This window comes from Papilio xuthus, unplaced genomic scaffold (assembly GCF_000836235.2).
Source record: "Papilio xuthus unplaced genomic scaffold, Pxut_1.1 DF824992.1, whole genome shotgun sequence".
Taxonomy (NCBI): domain Eukaryota; kingdom Metazoa; phylum Arthropoda; class Insecta; order Lepidoptera; family Papilionidae; genus Papilio; species Papilio xuthus.
Window position 1 is genome coordinate 4,541,033 of NW_013533657.1, and position 18,314 is coordinate 4,559,346.

At 32.9% G+C, this 18,314-nt stretch overlaps 1 protein-coding gene across 6 annotated transcripts in view; it reads right to left on the reverse strand.

Annotated features, from left to right (window-relative positions):
• Pde11 (Phosphodiesterase 11) overlaps positions 1-18,314 on the reverse strand; it is a 139,927-nt gene that overhangs the window by 21,518 nt on the left and 100,095 nt on the right. For all 6 annotated transcript variants that reach the window (XM_013324479.1, XM_013324477.1, XM_013324478.1 and 3 more), the window contains 2 exons: positions 13,064-13,209; positions 5,110-5,260 (listed from right to left, as the gene is read on the reverse strand). In XM_013324479.1, coding sequence (XP_013179933.1) covers positions 5,110-5,260; positions 13,064-13,209 — 297 coding nt within the window. The remainder of the gene's footprint in view (positions 1-5,109; positions 5,261-13,063; positions 13,210-18,314) is intronic.

The window sequence follows — 18,314 nt, forward strand, 5'->3', positions numbered from 1 at the left end:
GATAACTGTTATTTCATGTAGTAGGTATGAAACCTATTACCTTAGCAGATGCTAATTTAATGCCTTGTACAGTCAGCTACATAAATCCACTTACAAAACTTTAGAAACTTTATAGGTTACAAAAATACGTATGCACTATTCGTCAATAACATGTTATCATGATCGAATAAGGGCGGAGGAGTGTACATATCTTTAAAATCGAAGGCATATACTTCTTTTTGAAGCTTTTAAAATGTATACATATTTTAGCAGCTGACTGTACCTAGAGAAAATATGATAGATAGGTAAGTATTTTATAATCATTACAATAACATGAGGTAAATCTATCATACATTAAAGCGTATTTTCCTTATCATTACGTAAAACAAACTGCGCAGCGTGAGCTATAGTTCTTCGAGTAATATTGTTATGATAATTCGTTTGTTTCCATTGTTGTGCCTACCGCAACAAGAGCTCTGGGAAGTCAGACGCTGACTGATTACAATCGTCATGACATGACTTATTGTTCATATATCTCGGAGATCTGTTAGCAAAATGCGTGACTTTGAATCACATTATAAATGAAGACCACACACAATAATGCTTTAGAATCGTAAATATTTATAAGTGTGTATTTGCAATATCATATTTATGACGTTGGTTAAGAGCTAACGTCAATTATTATTACAGTCATTTGTTTGGTTACCTTTAAAACTATTGTAGGAAATAATTCGTCACGACTACACTTTCCTTCCTTCTCTATATTATTTCGATCCTTATTTAAATGCAAAAACTACGAATGGCTAATTCACATTACATAGACTTTAGTCTAGTTACTAACAAGACTACATATTCTTGAGGGAATCATATGAGCTGTCTTTTAATAAATACTCACTGTCTCCCGCGACTCTGTCTGTGTGGGGAAAAACATAATTAGTAGCCTATGTGTTCTTCCAGACTATATTCTACATGTGTGCTAAATTTCATCAAAGCCCGTTCAGCTGTTCTGGAGATACCTTCAAACAAACATTCAGCCATCTGAACATTCGCATTTATATATTAGTAAGATTTCATTAAGAAAACATGTAGAATACAATTTTTAAAAATGGCAAAGATATACGCTGGACAGTCTAGATCTAGACATTTAAATAAAACAACGAGACTATTAAATGAGCTGTCGTATGGTATAAACTTTGACATGTTAATGTCAATTTTCCAGTTTAGTTGGTACAGTATGTCAACCGAGCGCAATATTCAATGACAACATCTCGCCCGCACCACTAGATAGGTACAGTCAAAATGACATTGCAATATGACCTTTAATCCATGCAAGTTAAAGATCAAAATCTTTCCGAAGCTGACGGTGGGTAGCAGTGGGTTCTATTACTGTATCTATCTAGTGCAATCGTTTAACGACATTTGTATGTAAATTGTTTTCATAAACTACGGCAACGTGATTCGGGGTACGCATGAGTTGCTAACAGTGGCAAGGTCACAGGTTTGGAAACAAGCCAAATATGATCCGTGTCTTAGCGTGATGATTTCGCTATGCGTTGATTAAAGAGTAAATTAATCCCATAGAACCGGCCTTCAACGTAACAAGCCACAATTGGTTACTTTAATGACTCATGGGAAAGACTGCCTTGACGTTCGTGTGAAAAGACTGACGGATAACTATTTGACAGCTAAAGTTTAAGTTGTAAAAAGTGACCCATAACTTTATCTAACTAAGAATATATCACTCAATAATACGTACTTAAAATTAAAAAAAAACTAGTTGTCGCCAGCGACTCTGTTTGCGCAGAGTTAAAAACAAACACAATTAGTAGCATATGTGTTCTTCCAGACTATGTTCTATATGTATGCCATAGTTAATCGAGATAGGTTCAGCCGTTCTGGAGATACCATCAAACATCCATCCATCCATCTAAATATGTGTATTTATAATATAAGTAAGAAGTAAGATTCTAAGATATGTTACAAAAAACTTTATGAAATAAAGACGCTATCACGAAAACACACATTTTTGTAAATTCAATCCAGTCTGATAATAAATAAAGTTATTCATCAAATATCAGATCTGAAGTATGATATAATAAAATGTTACTTCAAGAGAGCTTTTTTGTATGATATTTAAATTATGCCTTTCACCTTCGTAGTGAATAATTAAATCTATTCATGAAATGCGTGTTGACTAAATTCAACTTATTGAGTTGCGATGTTTTCATCTATTTTATTTTTTGGTTAAAGTTTTATTCTTTGTTTGAATTATGAATGAAAGATGAATAGAAAGAAACAATTTTATTTATATTATAATTCAAAAATAATATCACGTAATTATTGATTCCAAGGTCTAATTATAACAACAATTCAAAATCGAATACATTCCTAACCGAATCTCAATTAATATCTACTGAATTGTTAAACTACTCATCATAAAACTTACAAACTATATAGAAACTGCCACACTTAGAAGCTATAGATTCTAAGTGTGGCAGTTTCTATATTATTTGAACTGAATTTCAATAGAGTAAGGAATTGTTTGGTAATGTGATTAAAAGCAGAGGTCTGCAAAAGAAGCGAACTCAGGCGTAAGCAAGAATCATTCCATTCAATTAATACTACAGCAGCGGATTTCCTCTGATTTCTATGCCTCAATACGCTTCTGAGTCGCCCTAAAATACGAAGACCATTCAGGTTTGATCGATTCAAATATAAGCCTTGAAGTTTAGGAGATCAAATGTAGTAATCATTTAAAGTTTAGTTCATCAGATTTTTATCTGTTTACATCTCATCTGTTTAACAGTTGGTTTCTGAGACCAAAGTCTCTATATTTAACGTAACAAATAATAAAGCCATCACTGACATTACTTTGCCAAACCAAAGATAACAAAAACTTAAACGGGAATTTTGGTCTCAGAAATCCACGATAAATAAATATTAACGTGGATATCGTGCGGTTACAATTCAGCCAAAAAAAGAAAATAGGAACAAAAATGTGTAAAACGTTAGCTTGTATTGGTGGTATCTTGATTTATCCGTTAAAATAAATCACCCAAACGACGTGAATAAAACTGACCGATTGTTCTTTTACCGTTAAGCTACGGTTACATAAAATGTACGTTGATAAAACTTGTAAATAAATTTTATGAGATATATGTTTTTGATAAAATAACACGTTGCTTTATTGGATAATAATGAAATTATGAAAGTAAAACTATTTTGTTTCTATGACATAGTTCAACCGATTGTGACTACGACAGACTACGCCTAATTTAAACTGTCAACAAACTGAAGTTACATTTTCAAAGAAAAATCGATATTTTCATGACACGTCAAATTGGACCACAAGGCCGCATTTTTCCGGGTTATCTCCGGAACAACTGGATTGATTTTGACGCATGTATTTAACTCTGCGCTGACTAAATTGCGGGCAACCGCTAATTTATAATTTATCTAATCAGATTACAAATTGACGAAGTTCACAATTGTTAGGTAACATATTCCGTATGAATCCTTTGACATTTTAATGTAGGGTAAAACGAGGACATGTCCTAAATGTCGTCGGGTTTTACGGTAATTTCCAATCATAAAATCCCTAAGAATATACAGATCATAACCAAAGACGTGAACAGAATATAGAAACATATCCAGTGGTAGCCAAGACATTAGTATTCATAGATCGTGAAGGCTTTAACGAAAAAGATTTACTACATGATGAAAGTATTACTAAAAGATTTATGGAGATTTTTACAAAGTAATTTTCATAAATGCAAAAAAATATGCCGCCAGCTTTAAGATAAAAAAAAATCCGCGGTTTTCAAACGATAATAATAAAAAAAAACTACGCATGATTTTTTATAAAAACTTGGTTTTAAGAAATCGCAAAACGGATAACTATAACTTTAGAATTACCTCATTTTCACGCAAAATATGGAATTCCATTTTTTATAAGATTTTTGAAACATCCTGTAATTCGTAGTAATATTTGAATATTATTCCATTCTTTATAATGGTTGTCATGAAAAGCAGAATCGACTTTATACGGAAATATGAAAGCGTTGTGTTGCATTGTTTAATGACAATCGTAAAATAATATTACTGCGTACATTTTTGCTTACGTACGTTCTTCGTAATAAATTTTATATACTAACTTTATTATTGGCTGTTTCAAAAACTGTAAACTGTAGAAATGTATACATACAGCGATTCTTATATACCACAAAGGATTTTAAAAGAAGGCTACAATATGTTAGATTTATGAAAAAAAGGCAAGTATTTAAAATGGACTTCTTATACACAATTTTTTTTAGTGCATGTTATTTGCTGCCACAATATTTGTCTATACAACGAAATAGTTTTGATTTACACATTCAATGCCGCCGAATTTATTTTCATATGAAAAAAACGTTAGTAGACGCATAGATGTTTTAATTTCCATAACAAGTTAGTAATATAAAAATGTTTAAAGTGCAATTGATAATAAAAGTAGAAGGAATACAAAGGAAGTCATCTTTGCGCGTCGTTGAAATTGCTATTTAAAGCGTTGTGGAGCTTTCCAAGCTTTTAAAAGAGGATTTTCATTAGCGGGAGGTATTTCAAGGATTGCGGGAAATGTTGAAATGATGTGGTTTTAAATAGCATTACGTTCTGACTTTATTTAGATATCACGGACTTTATGAAAATTATGCAACGTCGGTGCTTAAGTTAGAAACGCGAGAATTTCAAGGGAAAAACTAATTAAAACCCATTTAGATGCGCGGCATAATTACGTAAACACTTCTGAATGCAGTTTTAAAATGTTAATATTTATTTTTTAACTGAAGTCACGTGGAAACTAAATTTGTATAAAGTTTTACGACTATAATATTGTAGAAACAACTAGTGATAACTTAGTTAATTTTGTGACGGTCAATCTTTTCAAATAGATTTGAGAGTGCATTTTCCCGATAAAATAACTTAGAAAAAAAACAATTTTAAGGACCATGTTCTCAACTTCACCGATGACTTTCTAGTATACGAAAGCCCTTCCCATAATTAGAATAGGTATCGAGGAAAAGCTTCTTTGTTCTAGAACTTCACTAAGATCTTATACCCTTTAAAAAATGAAGTTATATAGAGAATATTTACCTTGTATGCATCAGGTATGTTAACAGGCTCCCCGCTCTCAGCAACATAGCCGACGATGCCGCTGCCCCACGGGATACGGATCTCCTCCAACTGTTCCATCTGCTCTGGCGTTGACTTCGAGCAGACATCGAACAGCTTTGACACGAGACACCTACACACAAACACTGATTATTTAGTGTTTACAAAATAAACGCAAAAGTTAGGGTTGTCACCTTTTAGAGTTAAAATGTCACATATTAAAGAAAACAATGTATATCCACTAGGATCAAGAGTGGACGTCGATGAGTCACTAAATGTGAGTGGATATTTTTATGTTGATATTATGTTATCGATATTTGTATTATCAAACTACCATGAAGATGGCCGATGTAGAGAGTACGCAGAGCTCAGTTAAACGCGTTAATATAATTTCTTCTTTTCTAAACCCTAACTACGGATTTCCAAGTGAGAGAATAAATGAATAAACGAAAACGAAAATATTTATTCTGTAAACATTTATTTCATTTAAAAAATTATATCTTAAAGCGTAATGTATAAAACATTTTGTAGCGACCGAATAGAGATAACGTCTCGTGTTTATAAACCCAAATTTGTCGTCCGGTTTATATCAAAGTACACGCAATAAATCTAGCCTTTTAGGGCCAAGGCGACTTCACTGGAAAGATACACATTAGGGAATTATTGTGTCACATAAATTACAAAGAGCCGTATGGATGCTGGATACTTTGACGCAAATCCTGCCAACGTATTAGCATAATACAAAAGCCATTCTTAAAACGAAGCGCAGCAATTTATTTACTTCTTTTGTTTGACCTTTTTTCTGACGCGTCATATGTTTGCATAAGGAAATATTCCTATAGAATAAAGGACTTAAGGGTTTTGATTTTAGACATATTTTTTTTGATGGATGGATGTTTGTTTGAAGGTACCAACAGAACAGTTCAACAGATATCGATAAAAAATGGTAATGGTAATAAACACAAAGGCTATTGTTTTAACTCTGCGCGGAGAGTGCCGCGGGCGACAGCTAGTATGTTTTATATTTTAGTGACTAAGAGGATAACATGTTTTTCTACAATGAAAATGCAGAGTGTAGAAACATTCACCAACCTAGTAAATTCTGTCAAATAAAATATATATTATGTTACTAAACTATCCAATTATAGTAGACCCAATATCAAGTCAATTGCTCACCAATAGTTCATTATGTCTTATTTAAGATTATTAATAGTTAATAGTAATAATTATAAGTATCTACCTTCATCAAACGATTATAACCAGCACTAATTAAAGCGATTACTTTTAAAATAAACAACCGATCAGATAATGGATTAACGTCCAAAGGATTGATAATGGTTGCAACCATTAATGTCAATCAAACGAATAAAAGGTGATTAAATTGAAAAAGGTAAAATGCACGTTAAATTGTCTCTTTGCAAATAATTAGTGGATTAAATGAGAACTTAATAAATCAGATAATCAGTTGGATGTCAAGTGATGGAAGTTGTCGATAGCAATTGTCAATTTCCGTCCTGGGGAATTTCCCAATAAGCAGAAAGCGAGGATGTGTTGAATGAAATCGCGACAAATGCTCATGGTTATCCGACTATCAGACTATCCGGTGCGTTTATTGAAATAATATATTAATATTAATTAAATAATATTATGAAGAAATATTATTGTAACTTGTTATGCATATTTTTACGTACTTATTTTATATCGGCCAATAATTTGCATACAGTGGAACAAGTTTATAAGGGTCGGTAAGAGACGCTGCTCACGGTTAGTTTTGTCAGAAAACATATCAGACCTACTTAAAATGAAAAATGATATGACATCTACAACGCAAGAGTCTTGTGTTTTTGACATTGACAGGAGGGCGCTAGTGAGCTATTATACTTTAGTTTGACTTATACTCATGAATTCAGATACACATTACAAATATTAAAAATACAGAGTATAAAAATTACTCTCAATTCAAGTTAAATATGTGAGAACAAATACACCATCTGTTTTATAATTAAAGTTGTAAATTAATTAAATCGCAACACAGTGTAACTCAGTCATACGTTAATTAATATTATATCAGGTTATTACATTTCAATGTGCTGAGGTTTTGTATAATAAATAAGTCATCATTTCGCACCTGTGAAATATTTATTTACGCTGACATACCGTGGGTTTCTGAAACCACATTTCCCTTTTAAAACATATTTATGTTTTATAGACAGATTTTGGTCTCAGAAACCAGCCGCTATGCATATGAAGTGTTGATTATTCGTTCATTAAATTCACTACGTTGCAGTTCTTTTTTTTAAACGACTTCAAAAAGGAGGAGATTATGGAATTATAAATATCATCCTCTCTATACTTCATCATCAACAGCTCACTATACGTCCCCATCGAGGGGCTCGAAGCCTATGCTAACTTTGGGCTGACTAGGCCATAGTCTATACTTAATAAAAGAAATTAAAGAATGAAATGTAGGGTTTAGTGCTATATTTATAATATAAAAAAGGACGGGGTGGGTAAGAGCATCTGTGGGAGGTGGAAACGCAAAGTAACGGGATATATTCTCTCCTCTTTCTGTGTTTCTCCATCTCTGTCTTTTTAGGGTTGGCAAAGAAACTGCAATTGAGGATGTCTATGGGCAGCAGTCGCTTCGCTATTTCAGCTAATTGGTGGCTCTTTTGCCACCCTATGATATATTTTTTATAGGGTACTAAAAGAGACTTAGACAAACTACAGTTTTAAAAATATGTTCAATAATGTTAAGGTACAACTATGGATATCAGATCGTAAACTACAATCTTGAGATACGTGCCTGCATCATGTGACTAAATAAGTGCATAGATGTAGTGCTGTTAGTACAAAGTGACTGATGTCAATTGATTTATCCACTTCCTCTCGTGTGCCCACATCTGCGACACACGTGTAGACTAGATTGATTTTCAACACATTATTAATATTTATTAAGACAATGTGTGAGTCATGAAGAAATACGAGATATCTGTCACTGACCGACTATTAACTACGTTGTTTTATAACCTTACCAGTCAAAAAAACGATTTAGTTGAATGAGCAACTGATATCATGTAATTACATTACTCTTAGCTTTGTTATTTAACATATATTTGCAGTCTTATCACGTTTACAACGTAACTATTCTTACAGCAATTTCGTTAAATCATGTACTGCTTGTTTTTCATTAGAACATTTTACTTTATGTGTAACGTTCACACAGAAGTATGATTAGAGGTACGTAATACAGAATAAATCGTACTAATATTACAAATGCGAATGTTTAGATGGACGGATGTTTTTAGAAGGTATCTCCAGAACTCGTTGGATCTCGCTCAAATTTGGCATAGATGTAGAACGTATTTTGGAAGAACATATAGGCAACTAATAGAGTTTTTTTTATTGCGCGTGGATAGAGTCGCATGCGACAGCTTGTTATGTATAAAATAATCCGTACGCGTCTAACACGTATGCAAATTATTTGAATATCCTTAAACCGTGGAATTGTAAAATATTATGTAAATAGTATTTTTAACTTATAAAAAACGATATTCCGTAAACGGATAACATAAAATCCATTTCATTATATCCAATTCGTATTCGTACTAATAAAGGCCGGGCTATATGACAATCGGCTTCAACTAATTTAAGAAGGATAAGTTGATGCGGAATTTCCTTAAAATACAAATTAGCTAATTAGTAAAGGAGTCAAATGTTAATTCGCAGAAGACTAAACAACACAATTAATGAAAGATGTAAAGTTTGGGCGACAACTAATTAACAGAACAAAGTTTAAAAATTTGAGTCGGGAATTGCTAGTTTCTTTTTCTTTGGCTACAAGCTGTCATGATGTTTTTTTATTTCTGTGGAAATATGTTTTATATTCTTAAACATATAATCTTACTAATATTATAAATAATTTATAATAATATAAGTTTAGATGGATGGGTGGATGTTAGAAGGTATCTCTATCTATGATAACTAAATGAAACATCGACAGTTAGAAAAATTGGTATCTTTCTCGGAAGTTTACAAAATTGTATAGTCAAATCGTCAAATTGTGAATTGATATTTTATATGTTATTGATGTTATTTAACCCTTAATTCGACGAAATTTTTTGTTTATCTGTTGCAGTATACATATAAAATCGGAACATCTGTCCGCATGTTTACCCGTCCTTTATTCGTTACCTGTAGCCTTAGCAATGTCCTCATGACATTGCATCTGAGGCACCGCATTCTATGGATTGGCCGCTGACATATTTTCAAAGGAGGATACAAAATATCGATATTTGGACGTTAAATGTCATACATAGTAATGCTACAAAAACCATTTTATTGATATCGTGTTGGAATGACAAAATACAGGTTAATATTAAAGATAGTTATTCAAACTTTTGTGAGACATTACACTAAACTGATATATAAACACGGCTAAACACTCACGTATATTCGTCCGGTGGAAATAATACCAGTACCACTCATCCTGATGAAGGGCCCCGGATGGACTCGAAACTAGTCGGTGCCGCCACCGGACGAATATACGTGAGTGTTTAGCCGTTTTTATATATCAGTTTATTATAGATAGTTTTCATTATGGAAACAAATACAAAATATAATATGTATATTGCTATCTGACTTTTTTAAAGCATTGTACATATTTAAGGGCATTTTATTATTATTTTTTAATTATTATTCATCGAATACTTTGACAATATAATCGAAGTCAAATCAGTAATTTAATTTTATACTTACGTATAAAGTCAACGCATATAAGGGATTTATGGATGTCGATATATACCATAGAGCTGAAGATTTACATAGATTAATAAACCGAGTTAAAGTTATAAATTAAGCAAACCGACACATACATTATTGTAATGGACAAATGGAGTGTGTAACCAAAGACGTATGGCGTAGTAAAAGCCTTTTGTCTACTCTTTATCCAATAGCCAGTAAGGTATATAATATTAGTTAAGTGACTTGGAATAAAGCCAAAATAATCGGTAATAAACAAAAATGTAATTCTTAATAAAACTCATAGACTAATGTGTTCATAAGTTATTCGAGACCACAGTATATTTGTCATGGAATAAGCTATTAGATTCTTTATTATTGGTGTTACCGAAAATATTAAATCTCAAACGTTTCAGACGCAAAAAATGTATTTTATTACTTATCTAGTTTATTTGATAAGCATATTTATGACAAACAGTAAGTATAAAATAAAGATACCCTATTTAGATGTATAATTCGTCTTTTACAATTCTATGTCATAAAACCCCAGAACCAAATAAAAGACATGGTGCTGACGGTATATAACTTAACTTAGGGAAGGCTCCGAACCCCTCGGTGGGCTGGAACCTATAGTGAGCTGATGATGATGATGATGACGATGATGGCGGAATATGGAACTAAGAAGCTATATGGTTAACGACTATAGCTCCGCTTCTTGCCCACGGTGTGCCTTAATGTTGGATGGGTAATACACGTTAACCTTAAGACTTTCTTTTAGATGTTTAAAAAATAACATTTTGTTTTATAATAGACACATCAAAACATTAAATTTAAATAAAGGTTTATTATGATTGCATATAAAATAAAGAATAATAACCGTAAAAGCGTTGTGAATTTTCATTTGCATAAAAACAACAAAGGGCACTCTCGGGTGGCATAAAGAAGTAAGGACTTCAACGGAAAGACATATTGGATACAACAGCATTGTTTTTGTTCCAATTTTGTTCCATATTCAAAAATTAAAAACAAAAATCATTCAGGAATAAATAGGAATGAGGAATAAATTTTATGTAGCCTATCACTTTCCTTCACGTAAACGTTGTTTTATTGTATTGGATAAAACGTCTTTAAGTTCGCCTTTAAGACAACGAAATGAAATTAGTTGGACAAGAGTGACTTCCTTTCATAATTCAATTTACGAGCGCGCTTAGTTTAGTAAATTGTACCCGGTTCGTGAGTGTTACGTTTATAATCCTGTGTAACATTTAAATTAGTCTAGAGACTTCAATAATAAAGTCGCGTAGTAGCTAATTAAAACTAGTGACCTATGTGTTATTCCAGACTATGTTCTACGTCTGTGCCAAATTTCAGCGAGATCCATGAAGCCGTTCCGGAGAGACCTTCAAACATTCATCCATCCATCCATCCCTATAAACATTCACATTTATAATATTAGTAAGATTCAGTGTCTAAACAACGTCTTGTTACGCATCCCATGTATCTGTTTTTTTTTTCAAATAGAACGAGAGGAATATTGATGTGTAATAAAATATTTCAGCAGTGAAAATCCGTGGTAAAAAATAAAGAATATCACGCGGCAATTACAGTTGAACTATTTCTAACACATGTCCTATCTGTCCGTGGTATTTCCCCGTTCAGTCGAAATGTGCGTCCTACGACCACTAGCAAGGCATTTAAATTAAAAATTCCAACACTTCCAAACATTTTTAATGTGAATTATTCATGTAAAAAATATGTTGATAAATGTTTCCTATCATTACTAAAACGATCTGGTTTATATTAATACTAGCTGTTGCCCGCGACTCCGTCCACGCGGAATTAAAAAGAAAGTTAATAAGTGGCCTATGTGTTTTTCCAGACTATGTTCTATATCAGTGGTTCCCAAACTTATTTTGTCTACTGCCCACTTTGAGAATAAATATTTTTTTAGCGCCCCCGTATTAGAGTTTAAGCAATCTTTTTTTTATTCATATTAGTTGATGTTCACAAGTTGTTGTTGAGAGTAGAGAGTTCGCTTTATAGTACTCGTATTAGTAAGATTTTATTTTATCTTCATTCCATAATTTTTGTAACCTTTTTATATCAGCAACATCATTATGTTTGTTAAAATTAAGAAAAAACATGTCACTTGTCGCCAATAAAATATTGGATAAGCAAACTTTTATCTTAGCTACATATTGTCCTGTAAAAGCATTAGCGTCCATTTGTGTTACAAATTACTGGCAATCGAAAAAAAAAACAAAAACGGCGCAGAACAAGATAGCCAACCCAACGGATCCATTATTCACAAAATGCGGCATCGTCTGAAACGGAAAAACGATGTTAACATACATTTAGCTTTACGTTTTGTATGTAGCATCGCTATCTAAAAGAATGGTGGCACATTCAAGTGATTTTGTATTATTTTAGCAAACTTTGTTTTTTGTCTACACCGGATTTGGATTCCTATAATTCTATTTTCAGCCTACGCGTATCCTGCCCTTTATTTTCCTTTTTCCCAAGGTTACAAAATAATGTAAAGATCAAATAAAATGTGAAATCCTCTTAATTTATCCCTTAACAAAAAGTAAAGTAGCAAAAGTTTTTCTTGCCTTAAATAAAATATTAAAGAATAATACAAAATTCAGTAAGTAGAGGTTGTATTTGCATGCACGTGTACACAATTTATGAGATAGCGGCGCGGAAAATAAAACGCACGGTACGAGACACGAAGCACCCGGTGTGTGCCGGCGATAAATTCCTCCTCTCCACGCTGTGTGTGCCACAACTTTATTAACAAAAATATACAAGACCAGACGAGACGTCTGCAAACATTTGTCGCATACGACCATACTTCTAGTTAGACTCGTTAGAGAATTTTTTAATAAATAATAGTACGTTAAATTTCTCAACGATTATTAAAAAAGTATGATATTAAGATTGATATTTAAAAGGACCGTCATCAAAAAAATCAAGATGCTAGAAATAATTTAATATGTTAAAAAAACATTTGATAACACAAACAGAAAACGAAAGTTGTCAGCTTTCTTTGCTAAAATAGGAATTTCTTGTAGATATAATTTTTACATTGTAATTTTTTGACTTACTAGAGCGAATGAAAGCAATGCTTTTGCTGGTGTGTATAAGCGTCTGACTAGTTGGTTTGTTTTCTTAAATACACTTTGTTGTGACTGACCTTCCGTTTTGTGGATGAGGCGAAGCGGCTCTCTCGCCCTGCACCAAGAACAGCGAGCCGCGGTCCGCATCCAACAGAATGGACACGTTTTGTAATATCTTGTGACATAACACGCGCACCTCCAGCTCATTGCAGATGTCTTTTACCTATGACAATAGAAATATACACATTAATGAACAATTACATATTCGTTCACTACATAACAAGGCAGAAGACGAGACAGGTGGATGGCAATAAAAGTATTAAACGTTAAAACGCATTGCCTAAATATTGCCTAATAAACACATCGGCTTCTTAGTATTTTTAAACAGAAAAAAAGGGTCTTGACAGACGGACGTACAACAAAGTGATTTTATAAGGATTCCGTTTTTTTTCCTGTGATAAACGGAAACCTAAAAATATATTAACATATATGTACGCATTTAAGGTGCTACCCTCATCTAGTAAACGGAAAATTGACTTAATCAGTCCTCATGGCTTATCCTAGGATCTTTCAGCACTATAAGCCGTTAGTTCTATGATAAAGGTTTAAGTCATACCTTGTAAATGACGCGAAACACGTAATTCTTTATATCTTGATGAAAGATTCTGAGCACTGTCCTCTCCATAGCGCATTGATGAATTAAGCTTCATAATAACATTCGTTTTTATTTAAATTATTTATTTAAATACTAGACGTGTCATATTTGGCACAGTATTGTGCCTTAATTGTGTAAGATAAGTGCGTCACTGATCAAAAGATTACGGATTTCCCATATATATATTGTACATTCTTTATAAAGTGTGTTTTTCTCAGCTTTTTCTTTGAAAATATAACGAACATTTTTCATGAAATCATTCAAATTTATTTATTTTTGTAGAAACTATATTGAAGTTTCAGAATAACATTTTAAAGTATATGTATAATGTGATTAAATTAATTTGGTAATTAATTTATTATTTAAATTTTTGTCATCCTTCAGTAAAGTAAATACAAGTGATATTGGATACAATTCTCTCGCTCCTTGTGATACTTCGTGATTTTTTAAGGAATCCCACCACCTGCTTTCTAGTATCAGGTGATTAACGGACGATTCCGTCCAAACGTGGACTAGTCACCTCGGTAACATTTTCCCCCTTACATGGTTACAAGTCCAATTTCCGAACTAATTTCCGTCACGCGGTGTTCCCCGCACGCGCGTTAGAGTATTGCTAATGCTATACGCAAATATTACCGTCAATAATCGATCACAAGATCTAAAATATGATTATTATAACAACAAATATATAAAATAAATTCTCGATAGGCACCGCCTTAAGAGGAAATAAATATTTTTATGTTTTTTTTTCCGCAACATTTCGAAGAATACGAGATAATATTCACATCCTTATTTACCAAATACATGTAATGGAATAGCAAAAATACATATTTTATGAGATTTTCCGAACAAGGGACGTGGAGCAAGGAGCAAGGAGCAAGGAGGAGGGATAATTTAAATTATTTGATACTGGCTGAACCTTGCATTCTGTCCGTTACAATGCCAAAATCAAAAGTTCTGATTACAATTACAAAATAACCTCTAGATCTTCCAACATTTCGCTAATGAAATACTTTTTACACAAGAAAGTAAACATACACAATACTACTAATGTTAGGTTAGTTATCGTTTAAAGAAACATTTGTTGAAACTATTTAGTTACAAGTTAAAATAGGTTCCGTCAACATTTCGAGCGCTTTTACGATGTGCTGATGTAATATTTGGCTCTTTGATAGCATTCATGATCCTAATACACACGGATTGAACGGATATTAGATGTCTAGTGTAAAAATAAGGACCAAAATACAGTTAGATATTATAAAATATTTAACGTTAAGTTGCAATTGTCAAATAATCTTGAGTCCTAAGTTCTTGACTACACGGACTTCGCAACAATGCATTAAAAATAAACAGCGGAGTCCCACGACTGGATTTAATAATTTCATTAACTACAATTAAATGGTTGAGTAGAAAAGCCTACCTACCTGAATAAAATTCATTTGAACAGTGCGCGATCAGAAATATAAAAAAAAACATTTTTCCAAAATAAGTTTTTCTCGTTTATTTCCAGTACAAATTTAACTTCGTGTTCTCTGAAAACAAGCTTTTTCCGAACGGAACAATTCTGTTAGTAGCGCTGCTATTTTTTCTCGAAAATTGTATCATGTTGAGCATGGCAATATCTATGCCACGCTATCAAACTTCTAAAATAATGTAACAAATATTACTGAATAACCAAACCGTTTAGAGTTTAGAGAGGAATACAGGGTTATGTGGGATTTGGCCCACTAAAACCCCCTCGGTGGTCAACAATAGAATAGGGTTCCAGGATCTTCAAGGAACGCACCGGAACATAACTGTTACATTGACCCTATCCAAACAGAATTTATTAAGATTGATATCAACGCCATCTGTGTAAAATTGGGAAACGTTAGTACGCGTAGAAACGTTCATTACAGGTCAACGCACTCAATTTGTCTACAGAATGATATTCAGCCGCATCATTAAGAACAAAAATTTCTCAGTGAGCTATCCGATTTGATCCCTCATTCCGACCCCCTGGCGCGACAGGGGCGAACATTTGTTTAATCCTCCGTACCCATTTATCCACGTCCCCCGCTCTGCTGATACAAGAAATGATTTTATTATCGACGATTTGGGACGAACGTGACCACATCTTTAATTCCTATCGCCTCGCAATAATAAGCAAAGAAAGCTTTTCATTGATACGTCAAAATATGATAGCTTATAGCAGGTTTTTTTTATTATTATCTGTACGTGATGACAGCATCAAATGAATTTGTAAATAGCTTATCTCAAAAATCACAGTTAATGTAAACTCCACAATATTGTCCTTAAACCCGCACAGTTTCAGTTAAACTGAGAAATGTACAGTTGAAAATAAAAACATCTTACAACATTGATTAATTTTCCCACACAATAAATTGTTACCAGACAAATCTAGTGAAGGTCAACAACCTCAGTCCTATAATGGCGTGGATTTAACAAAACAAAGCATCGTTGATACCACACATCGACGTCACGTCGCCTCTTGGTTTCCTAATTGCATTAAGTACAAATAAGACGCCAACAAAATTCTCCAATTTGTAAGTCCTCGTTTCAATGTTGCGTAACTCAGTTAAGTCTTCAAGTTCTCAAACTAGGGAAAATTTTACTAATGAATTTATTAGGTTACAATCTCACAACAATATACGTCCACGCGAATACTACTTTAAACTTTGCTAACTCTTTGCAAATTTCCTAGACAAATTAGTAAAGAGCGGAATTCATGATTGATTGGTGACATATTACATATAATATGTATAATATGTTTACAATATAATTAGGATCTTAGGACGTGTTTACGTCTTTATTTTAAATAGTGGGGTTATATTTATTACTGAGTTAAATGTCATTCTATTCATATTAAAGCCTGAAGTGTGGAGTCACTGTTGATTTTATGAGATCGAATCGTTGACATAACAGAGATATCAATATGTTTTAAACCGTAGATTTTGGTCTCGGAAACCCACGTTTAGTCGGTCGATAATTTTTTAAATTATGACTTTAATAAATTAACTACAGTACATGCTAAATGTTGGTAAAAAAGTCGTCTATGATCGTAGCAATAGCATTATAATCAAGTCTAAAACCAAAGGTGAGTTTTTAGCTTCATAAATTTCAAACTGTTTCGTATTTTGACAACTCTATAATTTACTATAGCAGCAGTAATAACTGAAGGTAAGGGTTATTAAATTATTATTTCGTACCTCCGTAATTAAATTGTTAATTAAATAACTGAACTTGAAACGATTATGAGAGGCTTGCCTTTTATGTTGCGATTCGGTTATTCTCAAAATGGAACACTAATTTGTTAACGTGGCAAAATAAAGCAAAATGTAATTACAGTATCAAAGATATTTTCAACAATTTCAATTTTAACTAAGATATTTTTAGTTTATTTTAACGTAGCATAGTTTTAAATAATCTACGCCTTTTCTTTCCTCCGTACAATCTGATTTTAGACGTGTAAAAATTATTTTTAACATAAAATTTATAATATTTCGTACAAAAAGTACCATAAACTCCTGTACAAAATTCTGAAGATATACGATCATACTTTGAGATGTATTATAATACAAAGAATGGGTTAGAAAGTTGTAATAAAACGATCCAATTGAAATTCTTTTACATTTTAAAGTAATAACAGCAAGAGTGGTGGAAGCAGTTTATTTCAAGTCTCGTCCTCCAAACACAAACTTGCAAACACTTTATTATGCTTAAAGAATTTTTTGCGGTAAATTTAAATTTGTCTCGATTCAGTTGGGAACGCTGCGCTGGGGAAGTAAACTTTAAAAGTGCATTTTAAATGATACAACATTTTTATAAAATGATTAGCTATTGCCCGCAGCTCCTTCCGCGCGGAAAAAAAACATACAGACGAATTTAGAACCTCCTCCTTTTTGAAGTCGGTTAAAAAACTTAAGATGAAATTTGGCATACATATAGCACACAGTCTGGAAGAACACATAGGCTACTAATTATGTTTGTTTTTAATACCGCGCGGACAGAGCCGTGGGCTAGAGCTAGTAAATACAAAACTCTGGGGTTCATTATTAAATGCCACTAAACGGACGTAAGATTTATTCTGTTACGAGTATTAATTAAACATGTAAGAACATTAACACAGCGTTTCCATTCAACACAAGTCAACGTGATGTTTACATGTAATTATTATCAAGGCGGCCGCGTCATTTTATCGGCGCGTTGCTCACTCACACAAGCAAATTGGTCAATATGCACACACCCAGCGAAGCGATTATGTTCAACAACCTCTCGTTAAATGGCATAACCATATACATATTATTAAACGAAGAAAAAAGATCATAAAAACAGTAACAAAATCACTGTTTAAAACACACTGACATTTAAACAAAAGTCACTTCGCTATATCAGCGATTTCAGGTGGCCGCTCGCTCGTTTGCCACCTTATGAGATGAAGAAAAAAAACAGTGATGACGATATGGTTTATTTAGAGATTTGGTCTCAGAAAACAACGGTTAATGGGTTTCGTGAATAACTTGGCGTAGTTAAAGCGAGTAAATTAGAGATAGTAAATGTCTCAGGAATATATCATGACAGCGCCATCTAGTTACTAGTAACAATGGTTAGATGCAACCAACAAAAACATCTATTGTGCGAAGAGGCCTGCTCGCCCGGTGCAATAGCACGAC